We start from the raw sequence: 26,806 nt of genomic DNA, 5'->3' as shown, positions 1-26,806 counted from the left end.
CATAACAAATCCACCTATATCCTTCGAACTTGTAACTTGAGAAATGCAATTATTTTGAAACATCTATGATTTCTAACCAATTACTTTCAACGCCTCTACTCGGTATAATTTTGAAAATCATATGGTGAGTACAGAAATTCTGTTTGTTCTATAATATCTCTCTGTACTGTATGGGGTGATAAATTCTGTCTACAGTTTCATCTATACTATTCAACAACGGACGACGAGACTGATTAAACACCTGGATGAACACAAGGAACAAAATAATCGAATCATCTGATGTTCGCGTGTGTTGAGTTTAAATTTAGTTGGTGCTTAGGTCAAGGAAAGTAAGAAGTTAAAAACGAGGTTGAACCAGTTTCAAGTAGTGAAAATAAACCGATCAAATATGCGGATGGCAAAGAATCATCTACTCCAATAAATTTAATGCTCATCATCGAGAAGTGATTTACTAGGAAAAATATATCTAAAAATTATAATTTTTCACCAAGGTATTTTGAGGTATTCAAAACCGGTTTGAATCTCGGTCAGCTACAAAACTAACGTTTTGTTTTGTCTAGATGACCATCAGATATTGCAATGTCGCATCATTTCCTCCTGAAAGTTCGAAAATTCACCAACCCGTTCAGCAGACGAAATAAATTAAAACAACATCTGTTCCGAACGAATTGCAAGTTGAAATACGTAACGCGATGCAGAAACCATGCAAGGTTGGATAACTTAACTACAACTAAGTAATCGAAAATGCCCACCTTATCCTGAATCCGAAAGAATCTGTAATTTCCAAATTCAGTAGCATAATGCAATGCAAATACAAAATTCGAACCCATCTATCGGAGCTTAGTTGATAAAATACTTTGGTACCAACGAAAACCCATGAGCTTGTATTGGATGGTTGCTAATTTTTCATCGACATATTTCGGTGGTATTATAGTTATTGAACCGATGGGAAAGTGTAATATTTGAAATTCAAAAGTTTGTTCGATTGTCATGCGCAAAAGTTTGCGTACTTTTTACGACTGTGATAAAAAGTTAGCGGCACCTAGTGAATATTCTGAGCAACGTAAACACGAAAACTATTTCTTCAGCTGTCAGTGTCAGTACTTGTCAGTTGCATTCTGGGATAGGTTATGTTATGTTAATGGAAGGCGTTAGAACGCTCTTGAGGGAGTGGTTTTATCACTTTAACAACGTAATGACGAAAAATTTGGATACCTCAATTGGGGGAAGATGAAATTTAACGAAAGAGAACTTGTTCAAGCAAGTGTCGGACCTGCTGATCTCGAAGGGCGACTTAACCATAAGCGCGCCCACAAATCGGGTTGGTATTTAAAATTAGCTGTCATATTTGAAATCAATAATCCTGAATTTTCCTCATTCACTTATAACGAGGAAAATGACTAGTTACATAACTCTCGACTGCGCAAAGCCGCATAATATTTACCATTGAACAAACTAAGCATAGGCCCGTCTACTTGCGATATTTGCAATTTCCTTGGTTTAGAAGTAGTGTTTTTTATTTTCATATTTGATAATAAATTTTTTTGCTCCTGTAACACATTGGAATTTTTACCTCATTCTAGGTTTCAAGGAAAAGTGGTTCAAATTGAGGTCCAACCTGTTATTCTATTTCAACATCAATGATTTGGGACAAATTGCCACAAAGCAACCATCGGGTGTAATCGTTCTAGAAAACAGCAGTATTAATTTGGACACAACGTCTGAGGGAGCGTTTGCATTCAGTATAGCGTTTAGGGATGAACATGAAAAAAGACACGTCTTCAGTGCTCAATCAGAGTCTAAAGTCGAAGAGTGGGTTACAACATTGAGACAATCCAGTTACGAATATTGGCGATCCAGACTGATAATGTTGCAGGAAAGATTGTGTAATAAAACTGGTAAAGATCCGTTATTGATGTACCCAAGGAATCAAGGGGTTGTCAGAGATCAAGCTTGGCAAAGTGTGCCCAGCTTTAGATCTCATGTCCGACACCTCAGATCTTCTGTATCAACGACAACCGGGATCAATACTGTTACTAGAGAAGCTAATCTCATTGAATTTTGATAATACATTTTCAGTCTGTGGATTAAATAACCTGAAAAATGACTATAAAAAATGTGACTGCTGATTGTGTTCTTGCGATTATTTGCTTTGAAAAATATATATCCGGCTACAGGTTGGAAATACACTACAATTTATATCAGTGATGTGTCAGTGTGTTTATCATGAAATGTGAACCGATATTCAGCAATTACACATGCAATAGTTTTAAAGAAATTACACAATGTGTCCGATGCATGACAGGAATTTATCTGCATTCACGAACTACGTGTGGTGACGAAACTAACATTTTTCACTATAGAAGACAACCGGGCAGACTGTCTCATTTTGCTCCACTGATATTGCACATTTACTAGTATTTGATTACTCTTATGGTTGGGTATAAATAACGAAATTAGTAGTTTTATCGCTCTGTCGAGCTTGACATTAACAACTAGCGTTCCAGGACATCTGAAAATAATTTATTCATTCGCAAAGTATATTGCAAAAAATATCTTACCTGAGCTAAGCAATGGAACACATGTACTTAGTATTTAATATTAGACTGTATTTTATAAACAAGAGAAATACTGTAGGCTCTCCACTCAGTTCCTAGGTTAACACCTTGATAACACTGATACCAAATACTCATTCTATTTAACAGTGACAATTGTTACAAATATGATCATACTTACATAAGGAGCGTATATAGTTTAATCATAGATAATATATCTATGGTTTAATACAAGGAATGTATTTTTTATAATAGGTTCATTAATTCGTTCCACCCAACGAATTCAAGCATCTGAAGTCAATTAGCCACCAATGTACAGATTTAAATCAATTAAAAGGTCAGTTTGAGTAAATTACTAGAAATATTAACTCCATTTTTTGACCAACGAATTATGCTTCATTGGACGAGAAATATAGCTATTATCTATGCAGAACCGAAGAAATAATAAATAATCAATTTTATATGGTTAGTTCAAATTATTAGTCCTGTTAAAATTTTACAAAAAAGTTCTTCACCAAGCGATAACAATATTCGTCTGAAACGAACGAAAGTCATCGACGCCCAAAATCCGACTAGAGTACAAATTATGCCCTTGTTAAAAAAAAGTACAAGGTCAGTGAGTGGAAATTTGCAAGGGCTGATGGATGAGAGATTATCACTCGTTAGGCTAAATCTGCGTATGAATGATTCTTTCGCTTTATGTCAATAAATGCATGTGCCACTGTACAATCGTAGAATTTTTTTCTACACTTCAAATTACGCTCCATCAGACATTAATGTGTACATGATCATTTGACAACGTAATTAATTGAAGACGCCATGCATGTGATAATCCGGACTACGCATCACTGATGACGCATTTCTTAACATCGACTTCGACGTACTGACCTATTATATATTAAAAAGATAATGTTATCACGGTTGGTTAGTTTATGGTCACTGAAATAGAATATGATAGTAAAATGATCAGATAAACAAATCAATTAAACAAATCTCAATTATAACGTCGCCTGAGTAAACATGGATTTCTGAACGCCTCTTCTGCTAGGAATCCAACAATAAATAAAGTCAATACGATCATACGTGTATGTACCCACCAATATATCTATACTTTTGTGAGTAAAAGTTCACACTTCGAACTGAAGTATTATATCTTCAATTTTGACCTTCGTTTACCTTTTTATTCGATTTTCATGCCCACTACAGGTATCAATTATTACCCGGTGAATTTATGAAAAATGACGTATGATCGCCTCATCTGGTATATAATATCGTAGTTGTAGGACGTTCAATGATCACATTTGCGCATGTTGAATAAAGATAGCTCCGAATGACGCGCATCAACCAACACAAATTGGTATGTGCAGCGATTCGACCCGATGACGGCAGAAGTATTGCGCTGCGCGGTATGATAAAAAAAAAATTAGCAATTACAGTTTCATCAATATTTCTATCCATCAAAACAGTAGACCTTAGATTCGTAATATCAGGAATTTGTGTCTCGCTGCATACAGATCCTCAAGGAAAAATTTTTGTGTTATCGCATCAATATTAGCAAAATCATTATCTAATTTTTTCTTCCTGACCTATGCAACTGTAAAAGCAAGTGATCGGTCATAAGATTCAATTGACGCACATCAGATTCACCTCACCTCACCTCCTATCCTATCTCATCATACGAATTAATGATCTACTATTTAACGTGCGAATCCAGTCGAATCGAGTCGCAGACGATTATTCAATCAATTATCCTGGGAATAATTCTATACCTTCAACCAAACATTTCGACTACACAGATAGAATGTGCGTCACGACAATCATAAGCGAAACAAATTAGTTTTTTAGTTTACCGAGTATACTCGTGTAGAACTGTATATCATTATCCTCGTAGTCATTGGCGCAAATATTCAAATCAAATAGCGTATCTAGGCAGGGATGAGATTAGTGCTGGCGATGCGCGGAAAAGGCGCGGTAAAATTGATCAGTAATAATCGTAGTAAAGTAGTTGGTGAAAGCAGGTGCAAAAAGGTGACCATAGCACCGTAGGGAATCACCCGCAGCATGCGAAAACGGTAAATGAAGTCGAGCCCACACCTCTTCGTCTCTCTTACTCTTTTCACCGCTCTCTCCCTCCGTTTGTTCTCTAATACGTCATGGAACAGGCGATTCGTTCGCATGACGTCATAGTTAGCATTTGCCGGCACGCCACACACGTGGAGCAGTCGGATAATAATACATTCTTTTCGACGTACTTGACGCGAGCCTGAGTCTTCATGTGCAACATAAGGTATGATGTACGTACGTACGTAGGTACGTACGTGATCACATGCTTACAGCCCTTGTCGGTGTAGCCGGTACGTCGACCTTTGGCGATTCGCAGGTGAATTATTTAAAAAATTCGACAGGTTTCTGAATTTGAAAACTCCCAGCCAGATACGAAGGGCTCGGACCCGTCGTGAGGGCGAGCTTGGCGATCAGCGATGTGAAAACTCGAGGAAAGAGATGTTCGAGAGTCGAGCTTGGAAACGTGTCGCGCACGAGGAGCAGCCAAGAGCAGGCAGGCAATCCAAGGTGCTTCGCAGTTCCGATACGACCCGGTGATCGGTGAGGTGAAGGGGAAATCAACCTGGACTAAACGGAATACGAAAATCACCGGTAAAGCATAGATCTCATCGACTCGTGTACGTACCACCGGCCGCTACACAAGCCCCCAGGTTTCCAGTCAATCTCGCAAAGCCGAGGACGCGATTGTTGGAAGTGCTCTACGGCTACGGGCAGGCATAGGCATAGGCATACCTACGTTTCTAGTCATAGGCAGAGGCACGGAAGGTTGAAAAGACAACGCTACAAAATACTCACAACGGTGCGCGCGCCGGTGGCGCGATTCGGTGCGTCACACACAGTTCCTCCCGTGTCGCCCGGGCGAGTGAGACGTGCATAGACGGGGCGGGCCTACATGCCATTGACCACCATTCTTCAATTTTTTACCCCTTACGGCATTAGGGAGACACGGTTGTAGAGGAGAAGTCACCCCACTGTGTCCCACCTTGCCTCTCATAGTAAATACCGAGGTATAATTCTGGCGAGTCGTGCTCGCTCATCGTCAGTCAAATAATGTCTCGCGTGTGATTGAAAAATAAATACCCTATACTTTTTTTTTATTTCCTCTTATACCAACATTGTGTTTATAAAACATACAAGGGAGTTTGGGTGCGAGGGAGGTGGCGGTGGTTCACCACCGAACTATAAGGGAGTATAAAAACAGCCACCGAAAAAGAAGAGGGTGAAATCCAACGGAACAGTGGTGCGTGTTTCGGGGAAAAGACGGAGGGTGAACATGGGGTGGAGCAATATTTTCGGGCTTCTAGTAGCCTTGTCGCCTGTTATTATCACGCTAATTTCTATCGTTGATACCGTCGAAGGTTCTTCAACACAAAGTAAGTTTCATCTACGTGTCTCACCTTACTTAAGTATACGGGTTTGCTTTCCCATCAATTTATTCTCGTTACCGATGTCATTCGTTGTAGATATCTTGTTCTTACCGGCTCGTATGACGGTGAAGAACGTGAAGTATTCAGAAATTCTTTACATCCCTAGATCCGTTGTTCTTCAAGGGTGATCGCAATGACGATAACAATATTTATCGCATATCTGTCATTGCAACGTGTAGTCCCACACCGTCAGTGTTGTCTAGATACAGACGGCTTGACGGATAGAGAAGCAGACTGACGTGAGCCAGTGTCAAACAGTCGATCGCGATTAGAAAAACTAGAGGATTCATTACGTCTGACCGACTGTTTAGCCGTTGTTACCTGCTCGTCGACTTTTTTGTTGTTTGTGCGATGAATTCTGGCTTACGATCAAACGCGACGATAATAATTCTGGCATCGGTTCATGAATAATTTTAGTACAGAATGTCGTCTTTTATTGCGTTCGATTCAGAACAGTTTATTCAAGTTTCGTTTGCATTTTTCACACGCTGTTCCTTTTACGCACAAAAACGCCAAAAAAGCAGATGCCGCACTTGAATAACCATTTGGTTTCTCGGTCGTGTTATTGACGTGTCATCGTTGCGTGAAATTTTCGAAAGTATCCAATGTCAACATTTCCACGCGTCTCATTCGTCGTCGTAGCTCTTTGTAAATACACGCTCCGTCAACGGAATCCATCGCGTTATAAAATTCATTTACAAGTGAATCGGCGGGTAGGTCAATTTAATAGTAACAACATACATGTGGAGGGAAAAATTTCGTATCCACACCGGAAACTCCTGGATCACAACCTCGGCGAGGACGTCGCCTAATTTTCACTTTATCACTTGCACTTGGTATAAAATTATGATTCCGTGTCTGTGTGTATGTGTTCGTTGGTCGAGTTAATCAACCAATTCTGAGTCACATAACTGACTTCCTACGATATAAGACGTGTGATATATAGGACTGGAATATCATTTTCTTGACATGCGCGCTCCCAAACTATTCGCTTACATATTTTATCTTTTGAAAGGTGACGTTTGTAAGTTATCAAAAATAAACTTGACGACAAAGACAACTCAATGGTGCGATCTTAGGAAGCCCATAGAGAAAAGGATACAAGGCGAAGCAAAGCTACTGTAAAGCGAATGATTAACCGATGAATAGAGAAATTTCATTAGCCTGAAAGAGATTCAAAACGTGGGGTGGTCATTTTTTGAGAGAACAACCACCGGACACGTTCAGCACACGGTCGAAGCGTCTACGCTTGACAAAAGTCAGGAACAAGGGTCAAGTTTTACGTCACGTTGACATGCGGTGACATGCAGTCACCGACCCGCCGTGGTTGTCGAATCGCGAACGAGCAAAAGACGATAATCAAAGATCCTGTGCACCGGAATATGTACAGGTATCCAGGTATATCGAGTTTTATCAGGTCTCTGTAAAGGTTGACCAAATATTTTAAGGATCATCGCTCGATCGTTTATATACATATGTAGTTATGCTCTACGAGTTGATTATCACACCGTTGTGCATCATTCGCATCGGTTCTCAAAATAGATTGAAAATAAAAATAAAATAGGAGCAAACTCTGAACACACGGTGCAAAAATCAAGGTGACAGACGTCAGAGCTGTTCGAATGAGTTTCGCGGGATAAACAAAGTCCGCAGGTTTGGCAAACTCGCAGCCCTCACACGATCCTCAACTCATTGTCAGTCAGATTCCTAATTCGCATATACACCCATCCATATAGACTCAGATACGTGAATGAGTGTTAATTGATACGAGCGGAAAATTATACTCGCAGTCGACGGTTGCGCCGATACCCTGTATACCTGTACCTATACTGTATTATACGTCATCGCGCAAAGTTGGCATAGGTATAGGTATATAGGTATGCCCGACAACAAGGCGCAATTTGAACGACGCTCGCACGATGGTCGTTGATTAATCATTCGTTTCGTTTCTTTACTCTCGATAACTCGACGAACCTTTTCAGACAGACCGTATACCCACTCAGGACTGGAATTAATGTCAGTCCCGTGCGCGTTTCAATTCACTCTCGCTATTGTCATACAAGTTTCAGAGCTTGCGGCACATCGCTTTGCTAAGATTAGACGATCGAAAGCTGCTCCTAGTCTATCTACTATTCATACCGTATACCCTTAGTTCCACCTTGTATCACACGTTAGTTAAACACACGCTATGCCTACGCATATGTATACCTATACATGCATATGTATATCGGTCGATTTCGCAGCGCAGATATTAATATACTTACGCGAGAGTGGAGATCTGGCTCGATAAGATGTTCGATTGATTCACAGGTGAGACCGCCTGTCCCCTGCGACAATATCGATGCGGTAATGGCAACTGCATCCCAGTCACTTGGGTTTGCGACGGCGACGACGATTGCGAGGATGGTTCAGACGAAGGTCCGGAAGAGTGCAAGTGTGAGTAAATATTATTTATTATATCTGATTACCCGACTGGCTCAAGTATAACCCGTTCACTTCTCACGTCTCGTTATGACTTTGATAGTAGCCGAACAACCTCTACAAGGTCGAGTATTTGAACCGTCTTCGATTTCCTTTTGTGTCGGTACTTTCAAAGTGTTGCCACCTGGAAAATAAAAACTGATGTTGTTATTTTCACCTCGCCAAGAGAAACCGGCTGCACCGATTCGTCAAAAGGGTCGACGTTGAATTCGGCTCCGCGTGCACGCTCGAAATTTCAAGAGCCTGCGTCAAGACCAAAGACGCGCTTACATCCGAATATTCGATGTTACGAAAGTGTCGTAGGTATATAATTTCGTATAGGTATACCTACAGTTCGCGTATGCCAACGTATGTACATACGTACGTAGGTCGAAATATGCTAATGTTTTAAGATACAAACTTAAGCCTCGCAATATGCAATCAATTGCGAAAGATATTCGAATTCGTCTAGCAACGTTACATAAGAACGAAAGAACTTTTCCGAAGACAACTCCGTAACGCAATGACATTGTACGTACGTGTACCGTATTACCGCAGCATAATCCTCTGACTCGGTTATTCGCGTATAGTTTTTTTAGCTATCAAGAGCACTTTGAATCGCACACTGCCGCACACCGTTGTTCGCAAAATCTTACAAGTGTACATAAGTAATGGACGTGCGATAATGAAAACTCGTCGACAAATATGTGTTACCCATTCGTCGATCTGACTTCGAGCGGATACGTCGATGTTTAAATAAATGCGACAGTTTACAACAATCGGATGTAATCCCACTTGCCGATTGTACGTATGAAATGGAAGCCGACTCGCGATATATAATATATATTTGTACTTACATCAGGTATGTAGTTTCGACGAGCTCTATTTCCGTGTATCGTATATGCGCCGCATCTCTAGAAATGACTGCAGTCTTGACCCTCGCTGGCAAACAAACGTGTTTACTTTTTATCACATGATGTATCGTACATCTGAAACATGTCTGTGTAGGTATATCTCACGTTCTCATATCGCGTGCTAATATTATTTGACATAGGGTAAATCGCGCGACCGTTTCCGCGACGAGCAATCGTTCGGGGGATCGCTCAATCGATGGATCAGCAAGTTATAGTACCGCATGTGTGTAAATAGCGTTCTTACGCATCTCTAAATCTTGTCGAATCATACGTATATTTTTCACCCGAGTGCTTCGTCGATCCATCCATCGTATATTGATATCGTGTAGAAGCTAGATCGCTTGAACGTTCGAGTCGATATCTCACCGTCTGAATGGAGATTTTTGAGCCGCCTCTTTCTTCGAATGGTTATCGCGGTTTATGACGTGGCTCAGAACTTTGTAAAGATAACTTACAATTAGATTTGCAAACGGGACGACGATGACATCATGAATTACGTTTTCAATAAAAACTCCAAATGTTTTAGATCTGATGTACAACAGCGAGCAAGGCGTAGTAAAATTTACAATTAGATAAATAAGTGGAAATTCCGCGAGTCATGTCATCATATCATCATTACTTCGCAATTCCGACTCGTCGATAAAGTTATACGTATAGTAGATTGTATGTACGTGTATGTAAACAACGCTAGAGAATAGAAGGTCTTCCAGCGATTGTTTTGAATGAATTTTTACCTATTTTGCTCCGCGCTTGAGATTCGTCGACCAGAGGTCAATCGTCAAGGACCGAAGCATGAAATTGAAGTTTGACATTTCTTCCAGAGTAGTACAATGTTGAAGGGGGTATCTGATGAATAGCTGATACTTGTCGCCCCTCGACAAACGAGAAACGAGAGTTTACCGCAGCGCGGGTGAAATAAGGTGGTCAATTTCCAAGGGATGCAAAGTATGTATGTGTATGAGAGAATAGAAAAAAAATGACCTTGAATAAACGGTAAAGCCGGGATGACGAGATGCGAGCACAATGGAAGATGGGAATAAGATTGGCAAGAAGAGAACGCGGTCTTATCGATCGCGAGAAGTTTGTCGGCCGGTTGGCCGGCTTCTGTCCGTCTGTCCGTCAAACCGAACGTTCGGCCGTTTCTCTGTCGGTCGAATGGTCGACGTCTGTATCAACTATACATATGTATGTATAATGTACATACGTACTCGTCGTTCGCTATATTTCGCCGTGTTCGCTGTTCGTTGCCTTTATCGCGGATTCTGTGCCGTTGCAGACGTTATCTCATGGTTCCAATTCCCCGGGCGAGCACACCGGCCTTTTTTTCCTCCCTTGTCTGACCGTCGTACATTCTTGCCTTTCTACGCCCGGCGTCCGATACTCGGCTGACCTCACTCCGAAAACATGAAAAATTTAATGAGGAATTTCTCCCGAGACATCACGACGGCGTTTGATTAATTGCGAACGATTTCGGCGCTTGATTTCGTAGTGCGTGGCTACCGCCCCGCCTCACACGTTGATACCGGGGCGTTTTTGCTGGTTTAATAACACCGAGTCCACGTGTGATATCTGTTACCGATGTCGCCGATTCTTTTTTTCTCTTCTTCATTAAAATCATCCGTTAAAATCGTCGATCTCATTCACTGGTAGGGCGATTATCCACAGGAGGCGGGTCGGCGAGGTCATTTGACGTACGAAGAATGATCCGCCGCTTCACATACGCGGTACCCAACCGCATCGAGCATCAATTGCCCACAATTGGTTTTCAGACAATTGACCAGCCAGCTTCGAAGTGTTCGTCTGGTTCAGAAAAGGCTGACGAAATTACCGACAAACTCGCTGACATCTTCGTATAGTCTATAAGCATACATATAGGTACATTGTGTATATGGAAGGAAGTGAGTTCATAAGGAAAAATGTGAGATTTTTTCGAGTTCACATAATTGAATAAAAATTTGTGCGCTCGTGTACTCGAGACTTGGATTTTTCTCTCCCACGGAAAAATTCTGTTTTCGATGGTCGCGTGTACCTCAATACTTGCACCGGATAGCGAGCTACTGCGGTTGATTCATTTTTTCATAATAATTCATATTCATAATAATATCAACTACATGTACATACATGTATACGATAGATACTAAAAAAATGTCAAAAGTATCGATTTTCAGCGCGGCGTATAGAAACAGTTTTCATTAACGCGAATCTAAAAGTTATCGTTCGACGTACTACCGCGTTTGTAACCTGATATAAATAATGGCGACAGCAATCTCCAGCCATGAACAAATTGTTCAACTTTATCAGACCTGCGTATGGAGAAATTGCGCGTACGCGATACTTGTGTACCCTCACACTCATATAAATCTGCACACACACTCGATGCGCGGTTGCATCAAGATATCCGATTGCGAGACAAACTATTTTTGCAGTGTTCGGTATAGGTATCGCAACGTTTTACCAAATATACGGTACTCACAGTCAATGTAACATCAGACGATGGGAATCGCAGAGAACAATCGGTTTGACGATACCGCATTGCAGCCTCCGACCCTCGGGCGATTTCCAAGGTTGACTCGGACGTGGCCATCGTTCGTCCACTCTTCGTTCTTATATCGCACAGCGTCGTTCCATATCCCAGATCCTACCACATTTGTCTCAGGACGCGCAAGGTTTGCCCGAGTTGCATCAGTCTCCGTAAGCCAATTCAGCTTTCAGCTTTGGGTTCGTTGATACCGGATAATTATGGTGAAAGGCTGCAATAAAGGAGTTCTTGGACAAACTGCCGTTGCTGCTGCCGCAGATATACCTCTACATGTACGGAAAGCATGGTGTCCACCGATGTTGATTGTAGTTGTTGGTACATTGGCGTAGAATTTATTCTGTACCGCCCTTGTCCCTCTCTTCTGCAATATCGATTGAATTTGCCCCGAAATCTGTGGCTAACCGCTTTTCCGGGCAGGATATACCGAGTATTGCCAACAAGATTCGAAAACCGCCACAGAATAGTCTGGCATCTGAAGAAATGTAGTTGGCGAAAATATTTCCGGAAATAGAGAGACGTAATTTTGGATTTATCATGAGATCAACCCAGCTCTTATACGCGATATAAAAGAGAATCTGGAACGCGGAAATTGTGATAATTAATGCAGTAGGCGAAGTGCTGTCGTGCGTATACATATGACATTATGTACCATCAAACCGAGGAACATACAGGGGGTAAGAAAAACAGGATACGGACGGTCGTCTGGGGCAAGATAAAATCACGTAATATCATGCAGGCTATGGACTAAGTTACGCGGCGGGTGAGCGAGATAACTAGTCATGAAGTTGCGGTGTAGGATCACCGTGTAAGACGGTGTTATCGGCGAAATGTAGAGACTGCGTTCAGAATTGTACGAAATCTCATTGACCCGCCTCCGCATACGCATCGTAACGTCTCGGTCAACTTCAATTCGGCGGTCCCCGCGGTTAGCATCGTTGACCGTGCGCAAATTCACATTCATATCCTTCTTTCCACGCGTATAGAAAACGCATTTGGTAAACCGTATAATTTGTAACAAGTTGTAAAAATGAATCAACAAATGAGGCAACGGAGACTGATCGATTCTAGAATCGTACTACTTTCCGAATGAAAATTTATCCAAAGATTATTAAAATTGCATAAATTCACATTTTGCCTTGGATAACTTTTGAACCTGCAACATTATCAAAAAATGATGGGAGACGTTTTTTGAAAGTCAAAGGCAACAAATGACATTTTTTCCATGTTAGTTGTATGTATATATGGAAAATATCTCGAGAAAGCGATAAATTGGCGATAACTCGATCAATTTTGTAGATAAATCTAAGGTCAGAGACTTTGCGTTCTATTGGCTCGGCGATTTTTAATTTAATTCATAAAAAAAAAATTCCAAAAAAGTACAGCCCTAATCAGTGGAAAACGTTGCAAAGTTTGACCGTGGAATTCGTGCGTTAAATAGAGAGATGGTGAGTAAAAATTTTTTCAGATCCCGATAAATAAAATCCGTCCTATTCGCGATCACTGCACACCAGATGGAATTTGGAAGCCTTCGTCAAGCTGCGTTCTTTCCTACGTCATCCCTCGAGACGATTGCGTCTCACTGTCACAAACTGAGAGATTTGAGTATATATATCCGTATACGTATATTTGAAGGTGCAACGTATTCAAGGTTTCGAAGCACGAAAAATTCTGGAGACTTTCGGAATAACAACAAGTCCCGTTTCGAGGGATCCATCAACCTCGAAGACAAGGGTATCGCCGAATCTCTAGCTTATTTGTCTTGTTGATTTTTTTTCTCTAATTTTCCCTTTATTCCGCTATCCATTCGCAGAAGCTTACATAAGACTCGAATTCACCGGGAGCTTGCATAAAAATAAAGACTACAAAATCGGAAGGTTACCTCGTATAATTTTCCGGAATGTACAATCGGAAGGAAGTGGCATCAGCAGCGGCTAGCAGTAACAGCGGCGATAGCAGGAGCGGAATTGTTACAGCGCCTGTGGGTCAGACCGGCACTCAACACGACGTTCAACTTCCGTGTATCTAATAAATGGTCACGTTCGTGTGAGAATTGCGCGCGCCTGTGTGTGCGAGTGTGTGTGTGTGTGTGCACGTGGAGATATGCGCGCATACCTACAAGTATACACAACGAGTAAGAGCAGAGAAGAGAAGAGAAGAGAAGAGAAGAGAAAAGAGGTGGCAGACGGAATGATTATAGCAAGGCAGCATTTTCTGGTCGCAAGAATGTTGCTCCCATGCTCGAAACTCAGGCTCGTGCAGCAATCCTCGCTGCAGACGTTGGGCTTGCCGTTCGCCGGCACCAGTCTGCACTCTGGTTGGCCTGCCTTATTTTCTCGCTCTCTACTTGTCTCCCGTGCTGTTCCACTAACTTCGAATCAACATTTCGTTGTCTCGTCATCGCGATCGTCCATGTCCACGTTGACGGATGCCTCCTTCCTCCGAACATCGTCCCCTCGAGCGGGCACGCGGTACGGAATCGTAGAACGATCAAAAATTACGCTCGAGCGTAAGCTGATTCGGGTAAATACGCGCGAATTACCTCCAACATGACCACTTGCACTCCGTAGCCGAGTGAAGTCAGTTCGAAGAACATTTCATCGCGTATGAATCTATCCATCCGATGCGCGACAACTAACGAAATAACTCGAAACGCATCGGCCGTATATCGATGGGAGTACGGCGTTTCGTCATCTTTCGCCTTCTTTGTGCGCGATACAGTTTTTTCCTCAAAATCTGACCACAGGTCATTCGGCGTCTATAATTTATGAAGTCGCCTGTTGATACACGATATTCTCTTTTCTCCCTCCAGTAATTACCAATTATCGGATGAACCAGGCGCCGCAGTTTAGACTCTGCACGGCTGCTAAAAAATCGTTGACCTTTTGCCCTGCGCTGCGTCTCCGGCCTCTCAATCCGATCGATTTGATTGACCCGTATCGATTTCGAACGTTCCACCGTTCATGGAACACGCACTCTTGTGCTCCAACCGTCTCGCCTGCAGATAATCGTTCCTTTGATCCGCGGAAGACTGGTATATATAGAGGCATACCGCCGCCTTCGCGAGTTTACAGCATCTGAGACTGGCTCCGCGCGCGGTTCGCTCATCCCGCCAAAGAACCGAAAAACCTCCATCCGCGATTCGTCGATCGGCGATAAGTTTCTGAAAGACATTTACAGGAGTCATATGTAGATCTCGTTTCAATCGAATTTCCATCTTTCCGTAACAGTTGATATCTGTTCCCCTTGCCGGGGATCGAGGAATCGAGTGAAAAACTGGACACATATTGTAAAGGAGGGAGGGAACGATAAAAAAAATGCCCCGAAAAAGAGATTGGCTAATGTTAGAGTTGTGCTGTTTGGTGCTGATGCTGAAAGAAAGTCAAAGTTTAACCGGAAAGCTTGTAACGAACGGGACGCGAAATGTTTCAGCGACCAAAGCCTGTACGGACACGGAATTCAGGTGTACAAACGGACGCTGCATCCCGGCACATTGGCACTGCGACGGTGAGAAGGACTGTCCCGATGACTCCGATGAGAATCCCAGCGTCTGCAGTGAGTATTTTCATATATCATACAGAAAAGTCAAAACGATGTCGCTCGAAGAGCTTGTCTGTCTCTCCTCCGTTGCGCGGTAAGAATAAAAGAAATCGAGGACAACCGTATAATGAATGAAAATCACTCGAAGGTTCCTCACTTTTGTTCTCATTCGCTTCGCTAGTCGCGATCTTGCGTCAGATCTACGTTTTTTTTTTTCTGCGATCTCAAAGCAGTATCGGTCGATACACATTACCTTCGGAAGTAGAAAAATATCAGTTGTTCTCACTTGAATCCCAATCTTACGTTCGACGTAGTCTAGTTGTCAAATTGTTCGGAGGAGAAACAAAGCATAGAGTGCAGCTGGAGAGAAGAGACCAGATAATCGTCGTACATATGTTACGAACGATGTAATCAATCGGGTGATTATGCGCAATTACCGACCGATACGTGTGAAGTATATTCTTCAATGTTACCGGGGATTACACGTAACAGTGAGCAATCGGGCATATTCACTGGATTTATCGTATTGTTCCCAACATTTACATTATATACATATAATACACATACGAACGATTAGAAAATTTTGGCTGGTACATAAGCGAATATGCAAATAGCAAGTCTCACCTTATTATATACCGGAGTTTGCGATCCTTCGCCCGACGCATGATTCCCGAAACGGTTCGGGGATTTTACGGAATCGCATCGTACGAATAGAAGGATAAAAATGCACGTGCCTCGCGATCATCTGTAATTCTATGATATCGTATCGTGTATGTACCACGACGGAAGCAATTCAGGAATGAAAAGTGGTTCGTTCCTACGCTAATGCCTTTCCTTTTATCTCCGTATGTACGGTATACACGCATGTACCTACACACACACGTACGTACAGGTCATGTATCCGCACGAGGCAATCGGCGTCCGAAGTCGCAGAAGAAATTGGAGAAAATGGAGAAAATTTCAGTCCTGCCACGTGGTTTTATCGTAAAATCGCGTACAAGGCACCCGTCCGGCCGGACGGGGTCCTCAGATTCGATGGTTTGAGAAAATAAAAATCACCTCGCATTCCAATGGATTCGGTATTCGTATGCATACAGGGATAATGCGAATAATAGTACGGTGTCGCAACATGGCTCGCATTTGAATGACGTCACTTTACGTTAGAAGCAAGCTTTGAAATTGCGTTGTAGAAATGCACTAGCTACCAGTGGTAATGGCAATTTATTTAATAGGATCATATTCGATGCGGCTATGGTAGGATACCGCACTCGTGTAACCGCTGCTACTTGCGCGGTACTGCGTAAGAGAAATCAATTTTCGAACGCACCGACCTGTGTGCGATAACCAGGTGTAAGAAGTGCGTCGCCACGTCGCCGTCCTCGACTCGACGTTAGACCGTAATGAGAGAATTACCGACATCCCTTCCCTCCTCACTCAACGCCAGCGAGAACTAATCTCCTATCGAAGTCTGTCGATCTTCTACGATGCCTAGAAACTGCACGTGCCTAGAAACTGAACAACAAATTACTCGACGCGGTTGTTCCATATAATATGCAGCATATTAATATTGTACACTAATGTTGCCTCGTTAATAGTTTACACATGCATACGAGATACGAACGTACGTAATAGACGGGAAACTATATTTGCTGCGTTGTCTGTCGTGTGATCGATTAATTATCGAGAAACGCTGACTGACATCGCCCTCACCATTGACCTATTCTAATTTTCTGAACACACGCTCACGTGGTTGGAAAAATGTTAACGAGATAGTACGCGGTATGTATGGGTGGTATTTTTCATGCTATATCGACGCACACTCGTGTGTGAAAAATGAATTTTACAACCGACACATGATATCAAGATACGACTTGGGATCGACGGAGACTTTGAGCTTTCCGTTCAAAAAAGACCGAGGGTTCAAAAGGTCCCGCGACTCACACATCGTTCGAATGTGATACAATTTCTCAAGATATTCGTTACGCGATGTTTAAACACCGACCTATCGAGTGACCCAAAACTATAGCGGGCGCCGGACGATTTAACGGAATTACATAGTCACACAGGGATGGGTCTATACGCACGACACGTATAATATTGGTATGTGCGTACATACATACGTATCTATTTGGGTGGGCCGAGAATCCACATTTTTAGAATCTTATTATAATTACCAAAAATATTGTTCATTTTGCATAAAAAAAAAAAAAAAAAAAAAAATCCCGAAAGAAAACGAATTTCGGTTCGATATCTTAGGCTCGTCAAAGTTCAAAGATGTAAGAAAATATTTCACCGAATTTATTTTGATTGAAAATTTCACTCTCTGCAAAAAAAAAAGTCCTTTGATAAAATCACATCAAGTTGATATCCCCTGAGATAATGGCAATTTAATTAAAAAAAATGTAATTAATCGCTATATTTTCGCTTTTTACGGATAAATTGAATGAAATTAATTAAAATGATTGAATCGTGTTAACTGTAATATGTTAGATATATTCGTTTGGTTGTGCAACAGGTTTTTTTCTTTCTTCTTTTTTTTTAATAATAAAATCGAACGAATGAATAGTGGTTCAAAATTTAGAAGACGTGAGATTATATTTCGTGATCCGGTGCCTCGGCATAATCGACCACTTCGGTGATCGTACTGCTTATCGGTCCGTGCACTTTGTATTACAAGTCTACAAATATACGTAAGCCTTCTAACCACATTGTTTTTAAACATAGGTGATAGACGTTTCATGTACGCTTCGTCATTACATTCGCGCAGGTCGGAGGAATCGTGGTGCAACGATTGAAACGTCCCTTCGCTAAAATGGTAAACTATACCACAGGTGTAGCCGATAACTGTATAAATTCGGTGACGATGCCACGACTCATTGATAATTTTCCGTATACTCGCGATTGAACGGTCATAAAAATATTAGTTGGTACATAATTGGATTTATAGTCTTACATCCGTAGCATGTATAACCAGCCACTCGACGAACATAGTTATTCGAAAACTTGAGACTCGCATATTCTCTTGGAAATTATCATTCGTTCACGCAGTTCGTAGCGTCGAAACTTTCTTCGAATAGAATATCTAGTCTAGCGATAAAGATAAGTTGTGGACCCTTTTTGTAGAAAAAATGCGACTACCCGGTTGAATGCTTCTGGACATTGTTATAATTCACTCTAATTCATAAACGTACTCGGCAGTGATAAATGATACTATAAATTTTACGAAAAGGAGATCGACCCTGCCGCTCGTCGGAATTTGAGTGCAGCCCCGGTGTCTGCATATCCAAGGATTGGGTCTGCGATCATCACGAGGATTGTGTCAATGGTTTAGATGAGGAAAATTGCAAAAGTAAGTTCTGATCTAGGCTGGGCAGACTTGAAGCTGGGGGAGAGGCGCTTCGAGAGGCAGAGTGAAGCTGTGCATTGTAGCAACGATAACGACGAGGAATCAAAGAGGGATGATGTTCAGGCGGTGTTGAAAAAAGATATTCGTTCGCGTATTGCCCGCTCTCGCGAAGATCAGAGATTGCACATTTACCTCTTCTACATGTACCGATAATCTTTCATCTCGCCTGATCTAACCTTACCTGACATTGATCGCAAGTTTTTGAAAAAAAAAATTAACGTGATCAAATGCAATCTGCCAATCTACATCTCACGATGTGGCGTTACGTACTTCGCTGAAAACATACTAACTGAATAGAAACGTAGAATAATAAGTAGGTATACGTATATCATGGTCATGGGCCTGCATGGGTTTGCGCATAAATTTCAATGTGGTTTAATAACAAAATGTATCGAAACAGTACCTAACGGGTTATCTCATCCCTCGCGCCTTCGGCGTTTTAGGAAACAAGAATTGCACTGCTGAACAGTTCACGTGCCGCGGAGGCATCGGAGAGTGCGTACCGTTGACCTGGATGTGCGATGAAACTCCGGATTGCGTCGACCGTTCGGACGAGAGTGACTGCAGTAAGCTTAATCCTGAGATCTGGTGGAGTTGCATGTACAGACAACCCGATGATTCCCAAAGTACAACCCCTCGTTCACTCCCTGCGCACAGATTTTTCTCAATTCCCACCCACGCAAATACCATAATACAAGCATCGTGGCTAACAGGCGTTGACTGGCTTTTATATTGTGGATATTTACTTACTACACGATGACGAAATAATCTAAAGGGGATACACGGAGCATAATGTGGATTTTCTAATTTGGAATTATTACAGTCTCATTCACTAACATCGTCTAACATACTAACAGGAAATTCATTAGATTGATGATCGCGTTCGTGCACAGATAAATCTGTATTGCACTTTCATCGTTATAACACGTATTTTACATGCGGGCAGACGAAACACGCAAATCTTTTTTTCACTCTGTCATTACACTATCCTTATTTTTTCCAGGCCGTTATCGATGCTGATTCGATTAAATTGCAAATTATGAATAATTTTTTCACTGTCTCGCGAGATGATGTCCTCGATCCTCGCTATTCAACGTCGTGCACATATGCTGTATAGGTATACATAGATGTGTGATGATGCTGTACAAAATATTTTCCACTTCTTCTCTTTTTTTTGTTCAACCTTTCTTTCAGCTCAGCTATGCTTTTTCGCAATGCTACCCTGCAATAGTCCTTTTTTGTTCCTCGATCTCTGAACGCTGGAGTTTTCAATGTTATCTACAATGAGCTTCCGATTCCGCCACTTTCGTCCGTCCTAACTGTCCACCCTGTTTACATCGTCAGTTATGAAATTCCCTATGTACTTGCACACAAATATATTTATGTATGTGTGAACATTTATCCATCTTTTAAAAAATGTAACATCTTTCCTCGTATTTCTGTTCAGTCGGATGAAAAAATCATCCCGCATCTTTGTCCAGTATGCACATACACGGTGTATACAAATCTGAAGTATTAAAAATATAATAGAAATCTTTCTTCTTCACAAGTAAAACCAACTGTCGTCAATTATCGCATACGGCGTTATCGTCCTCGGATCGAAAGAATTGTAGTACTGCCCTTTCCGTAACTTACCGCTCGTTATAATTTTATCCCATGCTAAAAATGCTCCTGCAGCTTATTATGCATCGACTGACACGATTATCTCCCATACCTGACATCAAGTGAAATATTGTGGAAGGGATCGTGGTGTAAATAGTAATTTGTTGTTTTCCCTGGTCTACAGAGTCCCGAATCATTGGCTCCTATACGTTTTTCAAAAACCTTTTCCCCGTAGAAACGTTAACGCACATGATAATTGACGACGAATGAACATGATTCTCAAGACCCTCGTTTCTCCTGTAATGAGATGTAATTAAATTTTTAATGTTGACCGGAACGTTGTCACGTTCCGAGCACGGAATGATTTCCTCGCCCATTCCCGAATTTTCAACGAATCCCGCAACGCACGCTCCTTTTCAAAATTCCAATCTCATACGCTGATTAATTGTGTGACCGCTACCGTAGACTCACAGCTATACGTCCCGACTTGAGTAAAAATGCCGTGCACTGTTCTTCTTTCCAACAAATGTTAGCTACCCAATATGCACCCTTTATATTTTTATCATCCAATAAAAATGTTTTAACGAAATCTGCCTACCCCTAAACTCAGATGACACCTGCCGCGCCGACGAATTCACCTGTGAAAACAAGCACTGCATTCAACCACGTTGGGTCTGTGACCACGATGATGATTGTGGGGACAACAGCGATGAAAAAGATTGTCCGGCATCGACGTGTCAGCCTGGCAGCGATTTTGCTTGCTCTGAAAATTACTGTATCGCATCTCGATGGCGATGCGACGGAGATGTGGATTGTCCAGATGGTTCCGACGAAGTTGGATGTAAGGATCGTCCAGGTCGAGAACGATTGAACCACTGTGCTGCCCATGAATTTTCCTGTGGTGATCACGTTACTTGCATACATCAGAGTTGGGTCTGTGATGGTGATAAAGATTGCTCCGACGGGTCAGATGAAGCGTCGAGTCGATGTGGCACAATCACTTGTAGACCTGATCAGTTCCAATGCTCAGATCGAACCTGCATCTCGGGTAAATATGAGTCAATCAGCTTCAACCAATGATAAATGAGGTGAAATTTGTAGGCACAAAGTTGACTCTACGTTTCAGGCCACTTATCCTGCAATGGAAAAACCGATTGTCCCGATGGAGTGGATGAAAAGAATTGTTCAACGCCAACAGTTGTCTGCGATCCCTTGAAACAATTTGACTGCGGTAATGGATCTTGCATTCCACTGAGCAGTGTTTGCAATAACAAGCCTGATTGTCTGGGATGGGAAGATGAACCGCGCGATCTTTGCAAGAAAAACGAATGTCTTGTGCACAACGGTGGTTGTTCGCAGATTTGTGTTGATCTTCCAATCGGTTTTCGATGCGAATGTAAAAGTGGATACCGACTAATGGATAATCGGACTTGCGATGGTGCGTTGGGCTTAGCAACTCGAAGCTACGCATTATTAAGAATCTGATGAATTTTTTATAAATAATGGACAACCTTTTTTCATAAAACAAAAATACAGATATCGACGAATGCATGGAGCCAGGAAGTTGTTCGCAATTTTGCACAAACGAAAAAGGTGGATTTAAATGCAGTTGTGCTCCAGGATATCAAAGAGATCCCAGAGACTTGACTCGCTGTAAAGCATCCGAGGGTCACGCTAGCTTATTATTTGCTAGGCGTCATGATATCCGCAAAGTAGCTCTGGACCGCCAAGAGATGACAGCAATTGTTAATAATACCATGATGGCTACAGCCCTGGATTTCGTCTTTCGAACTGGTATGATTTTTTGGAGTGACAACAATGAGAAGAAAATTTACAAGTGAGTAGAACCGAAGCCCCTGCTAAATAAATGATTCGAATCAAAAATAATATTCAAGTATCACTATTAACCATTTTCAGAGCTCCTATCGACGAAGGTAACGAACGGACCGTTGTCATTGACCGTGATTTAACCACAGCCGATGGTCTTGCGGTCGATTGGATTTATAATCATATATACTGGACGGATGCTGAGAAAAATACCATCGAATTAGCAAACTTCGAAGGTAATATGAAAAAGACTTTGATAAAGGATCGGGTTCAAGAACCTCGTGCAATTGCTGTTAATCCACTCGAGGGTTGGATGTATTGGACAGACTGGGGTGACGAGGCACGAATCGAGAGAGCTGGCATGGATGGCTCCCATCGTATGGTAAGGCTCACAACTCGCGGTACATAGATCTTTGTTTCGTTGAATCTAAACAACCGTATATCATTCGTTTTTTTATTTCCCATCGCAGATAATTGTTGGAACTGAAGTTCGATGGCCAAATGGATTGACGTTGGATTTGGTCGACAAAAAAGTGTACTGGGTGGATGCAAAATTAAACATAATTGGTTCTTGTAACTATGATGGATCTGGACGGCATACTGTGTTATACTCACCGGAAGTTGTAAGACATCCGTTCAGCATTACGACTTTTGAAGATTATATCTATTGGACGGATTGGGACAATGAAGCTATTTTCAAAGCAAACAAATTCACGGGCAAAGAAGTTGAAGCGATTACTTCTTTAAGATCTATTCAACACCCAATGGCTGTTCATGTTTATCATCCATACCGACAACCTGATGGAAAAAATCAGTGCCAAGCAGTGAATGGGCATTGTAGCCATCTCTGCCTACCAGCTCCAAAGATCAATTCAAAATCACCTCTACTCAGCTGTGCCTGTCCAGATGGGCTCAGGCTCTTAGCGGATGGTCTAATGTGCGTTGAGAACGGTGAGTCATTATCGAAGTAGATAACGAAACAGCTGGAGCAGTTATTTGCCTGAGAATGCCAAATTGTTTGTCGTATTGTTAGTTTTCAGATCGAGCATTACCGTAGCTCTGTTAGCAATATCGATTTTTGTTTCTTTGTCAAGTACAATGCTTTACTCCATTACTCTTTTTTTCTCCTATTATAATCTGTATACATTGATAGTAGCTTCAAATTTTTGGTCGCATCCAATGTACAGTTACATAATTCTTACTTATATTCACTTTTACCCCGATTCCAACAACGATATTTTTATTATAAATTTTTTTTATCTGATTAAATTCAACACTTATAATATTTATTATTTACGTTTGCATCGATGTTGCATGAAAACGGGGTATTGCAGTAACGACAACAGTTGCACCAACGACCCAAACTGTCACAGAGCCATTCAAGAAGCTTGTGCCTACGAAAATTCCAGTTATAGACAGTAAGTATAGAGTTCGATTTTGGAAAAAAATTGTATGTTCATATCCCTTAAAATAAGACATATTGAGTGATGTATCGTGATTTCACTCACCCAACTCACTCATCTGAGTTGTTTTTCAAACAATGTGCATGATTTGGATTAAACGAGCGGTATGTCGTCAAAACAGAGCATGATGCATGATCACCGCATACATATAGAATAATATGCAAGATTGTTAGCACCCGAACTGATTTGATTAGCAGGAATTATTATGCAAAGTTAGAGAGATAACCATTTTCAGTTCAGAGTTATTGGTATAAGATTTTCCTGGATTCCACATCAAATATTCGACACCCCTCCCCCCCTTCCGTAACTTTAATATTATATACAGCAATGAAATACACCATAACGAAGTATTACCGGTAATATGATCTAATCATAATTATTTCTAACAGGACCTACTAATGACACAGAGGGCATTGGAGGAGGTGGTTCTACAGAGGAAGTAACCGATCGTGGCTTAGTAGCTGCAATTGTGATTGCAGTGGTATCACTGGGCTTAGCATTACTAGCTCTGGTAGCTTTCTTGTGCTACAGGCACTATCTCCATCGCAACGTCACAAGCATGAACTTTGACAATCCTGTATATAGAAAAACCACCGAAGATCAATTCAGTCTGGAGAAGAACCGGTTCCCCCTTCCTGCTGCCCCTGTTAGCGAAGAGGTGAGTTCTGGATTACAGCTATCAACCCCATACATGAAAATAGGTGCGGATTGTGATCATAAGAAATGACTACACGTTTTTGTGCAGGCGCAGGAACCATTAACGAGCCCTGGTACCAATGACTACGTTTAAGACTTACGCGGTTTTGCTATGGGGCTCTACAGCAGGTCAAGAAGCAAACAAAAATTATCGTTGAAATCAAAAATAATCGTCAAAATCAAATTGCGTTTGCGAATCACGCCTGTCCAAATGCCCGCCCCCGCACACTTGCCTGCCTGCCAACTCAGCTGTGATTATGTTTACTTTTTGTACTGTGTTTGTTAATTTGGAAACCGAAAAAACTCGCGCCACTTTATATGATTCGTCCGTACGAATTGCACTTTTGCTGTTAAATGTAAAAGGAGGAAATTTTTTAGTCCAACGATCTTTGCTGTTGATGTTTCACAACAGGATAAAGATACATTTTTCCCACTTGATACAGCGATAAATTTTCACACCCAAATATCATTTGGTTTTATACTTAGTGAATAACATCACATGTTACTCGTGTTAGTCAACAATGACAATGACTGATGATAACTGAATTTTATCACTCTCAGACGTTTTGATTTTTAAATTATGCCAGGTCAGGATACGTCCAAGTATGATACGTGTGACGAAGAATATAACTTCGTTTTGGCATGAGAAGCATTTGTTAGATAATAACGCGAAATTGATCGTTTGTGATCAACTACGAATTCTGTTTGTTTGCTAGAAGTCATTTATTGACTTTTGTTCAGTTCAATAATCTTATTTATAGTACGCTCTACCGAATTTGCCATAGTATTAATATTTTTTGCAGCTTGGATCAATAATTTCTCCTTTTATCTTTATCAAGCAAAGTCTTTGAGCGGCACTTGGTACGTCCAAAATATACCTAGTGGCTGCTCATTTCGTGATGAGTAGCTCATATCACAAAAACCATTTCAGTTATAATCTTTTAGTTGATTTTCGTAACGATTACGTACTAGAATAAATTAAAAGCGGCATAGATATAATAAGAGCAGCTCAATGACACTAAGTGTGACTGTGCGTTTGTTAGTTAATCAATGCTACGGTAAGGTTCTCGACCTACTAAAAGTCAGTGTACGAGTATGTGTATAGAAGTATAGTCTCGAAAAATAAGGATTACATACTTATTATTAATATTATTAATTATTATATTATATTGTACTATTCGATGTCAGACTTTTGTGTTTTATTGGGAAATTTTAGATATTTCGAAATATTATCCAGTCTAGATGCCCGGCGTTAGTGCACGCTAATGAACAATTGGGCAGCAATTTTGCCTACACTGTAGAAAATTTGATTCGTCAGAAACGTGATACTCTGAGTAAAAAAAAAAGCGTGATCGAAAGAAATTATTCGAAGTTAATTTTAGCCAAAGAAATTATCAATCTTATTTAACTATTGAAATTAACTTAATCATTATATTTTTAACATTATTTAAAAAGAATAACATTATTCATTCCCATAAAATAATGAGAGGTATTTTACATATTCATCGATTAATGATTCTCATTTGCATAGAAGTACGTTGAAGCTCTTGTAGCCCAATATCTATCCTAGGGTATTTCTAGCATGAAGATTTATATGGTAGTTTTTCTTTATTCTTCGTTGGAAAATTCACAAGTCATGAAATGTATTTCTGCAGTATACGTGATGGCATGTTTAAATGTTATCTTTGATAGTTAAAGCATTAATTGTGCAACATGATCAAACGAACGAAAGTAAATGCACTGGCAGAAGTTTTGAGTATTCAAAAGTTATTTACACTAGTGATAGTCACATACTATGGCTCAACTTGATGCTCAAGATTTGATTTGTCCGCAGCATCGGTCTAATTGTTTGAAAAAAAACCAGACAGTTGTTTGCCTATTAATTACATAGCAATTTCTATCCACTGAGATACGCATATATATTGATAGATGGATACCAGATGAATGGCAAAGTGAGAAATGCAAGAATGAAATTTTGCAAATTTGAAAATTAAAGCAGCAAGTTGATGGAGAAAATGTCGTGTGAAAGATTGAATTTTATTGTATGTGTGAGACAGCATATCCTAGCCATTCTCCCGCCAAAATCGTGTCAAACATTGTTTCGATATACATTATTATCACTAGCTAGATATGGGTATATATGTATAAATATACACACATCCGTATTTATATCTATATATATGTACGCATATATATATACATATATATAAATAATTATAAGTCATACTATAATTGTAACTGTCACATTATTATCGTAATTATGTAAAATGTAAAATTTGTAAATAAGTAAAGAAAAATATATGTATAATGAAATAA

At 40.8% G+C, this 26,806-nt stretch overlaps 3 protein-coding genes and 1 long non-coding RNA gene across 7 annotated transcripts in view; 2 read left to right on the top strand and 2 right to left on the bottom strand.

The window, feature by feature from the left end:
• Window positions 1–8,427, bottom strand: part of LOC105687577 (serine-rich adhesin for platelets-like) — a 25,377-nt gene extending 16,950 nt beyond the window's left edge. The window contains exon 1 of the mRNA XM_048653975.1: window positions 8,311–8,427. The gene's annotated coding sequence lies outside the window, so the exon portion shown is untranslated. The remainder of the gene's footprint in view (window positions 1–8,310) is intronic.
• On the top strand, window positions 1,077–3,633 carry LOC105687507 (pleckstrin homology domain-containing family J member 1-like). The gene is made up of 2 exons (XM_012403197.3): window positions 1,077–1,321; window positions 1,584–3,633. Exons 1-2 carry the CDS (start codon window positions 1,231–1,233, stop codon window positions 2,063–2,065), a joined length of 573 nt encoding a protein of 190 aa, XP_012258620.1. The 5' UTR covers window positions 1,077–1,230; the 3' UTR covers window positions 2,066–3,633.
• On the top strand, window positions 5,175–26,806 carry LOC105687505 (very low-density lipoprotein receptor). Of its 4 annotated transcripts, none has more exons than XM_012403194.3 (12): window positions 5,178–5,992; window positions 8,357–8,482; window positions 15,389–15,511; window positions 19,346–19,468; window positions 21,115–21,552; window positions 21,631–21,942; window positions 22,041–22,341; window positions 22,422–22,713; window positions 22,802–23,282; window positions 23,666–23,749; window positions 24,184–24,452; window positions 24,540–26,806. In XM_012403194.3, exons 1-12 carry the CDS (start codon window positions 5,893–5,895, stop codon window positions 24,582–24,584), a joined length of 2,694 nt encoding a protein of 897 aa, XP_012258617.2. In that variant the 5' UTR covers window positions 5,178–5,892; the 3' UTR covers window positions 24,585–26,806. The 4 variants fall into 4 exon arrangements, with proteins under 4 accessions (XP_020708838.2, XP_012258617.2, XP_012258618.2 ...); XM_012403195.3 differs by lacking the exon at window positions 19,346–19,468 and adding an exon at window positions 18,726–18,845 and having other exon boundaries at window positions 5,179–5,992; XM_020853179.2 differs by lacking the exon at window positions 23,666–23,749 and having other exon boundaries at window positions 5,175–5,992.
• On the bottom strand, window positions 10,931–14,258 carry LOC125500621. The gene is made up of 4 exons (XR_007278027.1): window positions 13,839–14,258; window positions 12,224–12,431; window positions 11,894–12,170; window positions 10,931–11,277 (listed from the first exon to the last, which is right to left on the bottom strand). It is a non-coding gene; the product is annotated as an uncharacterized LOC125500621 (long non-coding RNA).

The sequence above is a fragment of the Athalia rosae genome, chromosome 4 (assembly GCF_917208135.1).
Source record: "Athalia rosae chromosome 4, iyAthRosa1.1, whole genome shotgun sequence".
Classification (NCBI taxonomy): domain Eukaryota; kingdom Metazoa; phylum Arthropoda; class Insecta; order Hymenoptera; family Athaliidae; genus Athalia; species Athalia rosae.
The sequence above is the reverse complement of the archived record's forward strand: the minus strand, read 5'-3'. Positions and strand labels throughout refer to the sequence as shown.

What these genes read in the sequence shown, in the direction of transcription:
- LOC105687507 (XM_012403197.3), top strand. Translation starts at nt 1,231, where the DNA reads ATGAAATTTAACGAAAGAGAACTTGTTCAAGCAAGTGTCGGACCTGCT. An exon ending in TAAGCGCGCCCACAAATCGG is followed by an intron (nt 1,322 to 1,583) that starts GTTGGTATTTAA and finishes ACCTCATTCTAG; the next exon opens with GTTTCAAGGAAAAGTGGTTC.
- LOC105687505 (XM_012403194.3), top strand. Translation starts at nt 5,893, where the DNA reads ATGGGGTGGAGCAATATTTTCGGGCTTCTAGTAGCCTTGTCGCCTGTT. An exon ending in CGAAGGTTCTTCAACACAAA is followed by an intron (nt 5,993 to 8,356) that starts GTAAGTTTCATC and finishes ATTGATTCACAG; the next exon opens with GTGAGACCGCCTGTCCCCTG. An exon ending in AGATCGAACCTGCATCTCGG is followed by an intron (nt 21,553 to 21,630) that starts GTAAATATGAGT and finishes TCTACGTTTCAG; the next exon opens with GCCACTTATCCTGCAATGGA.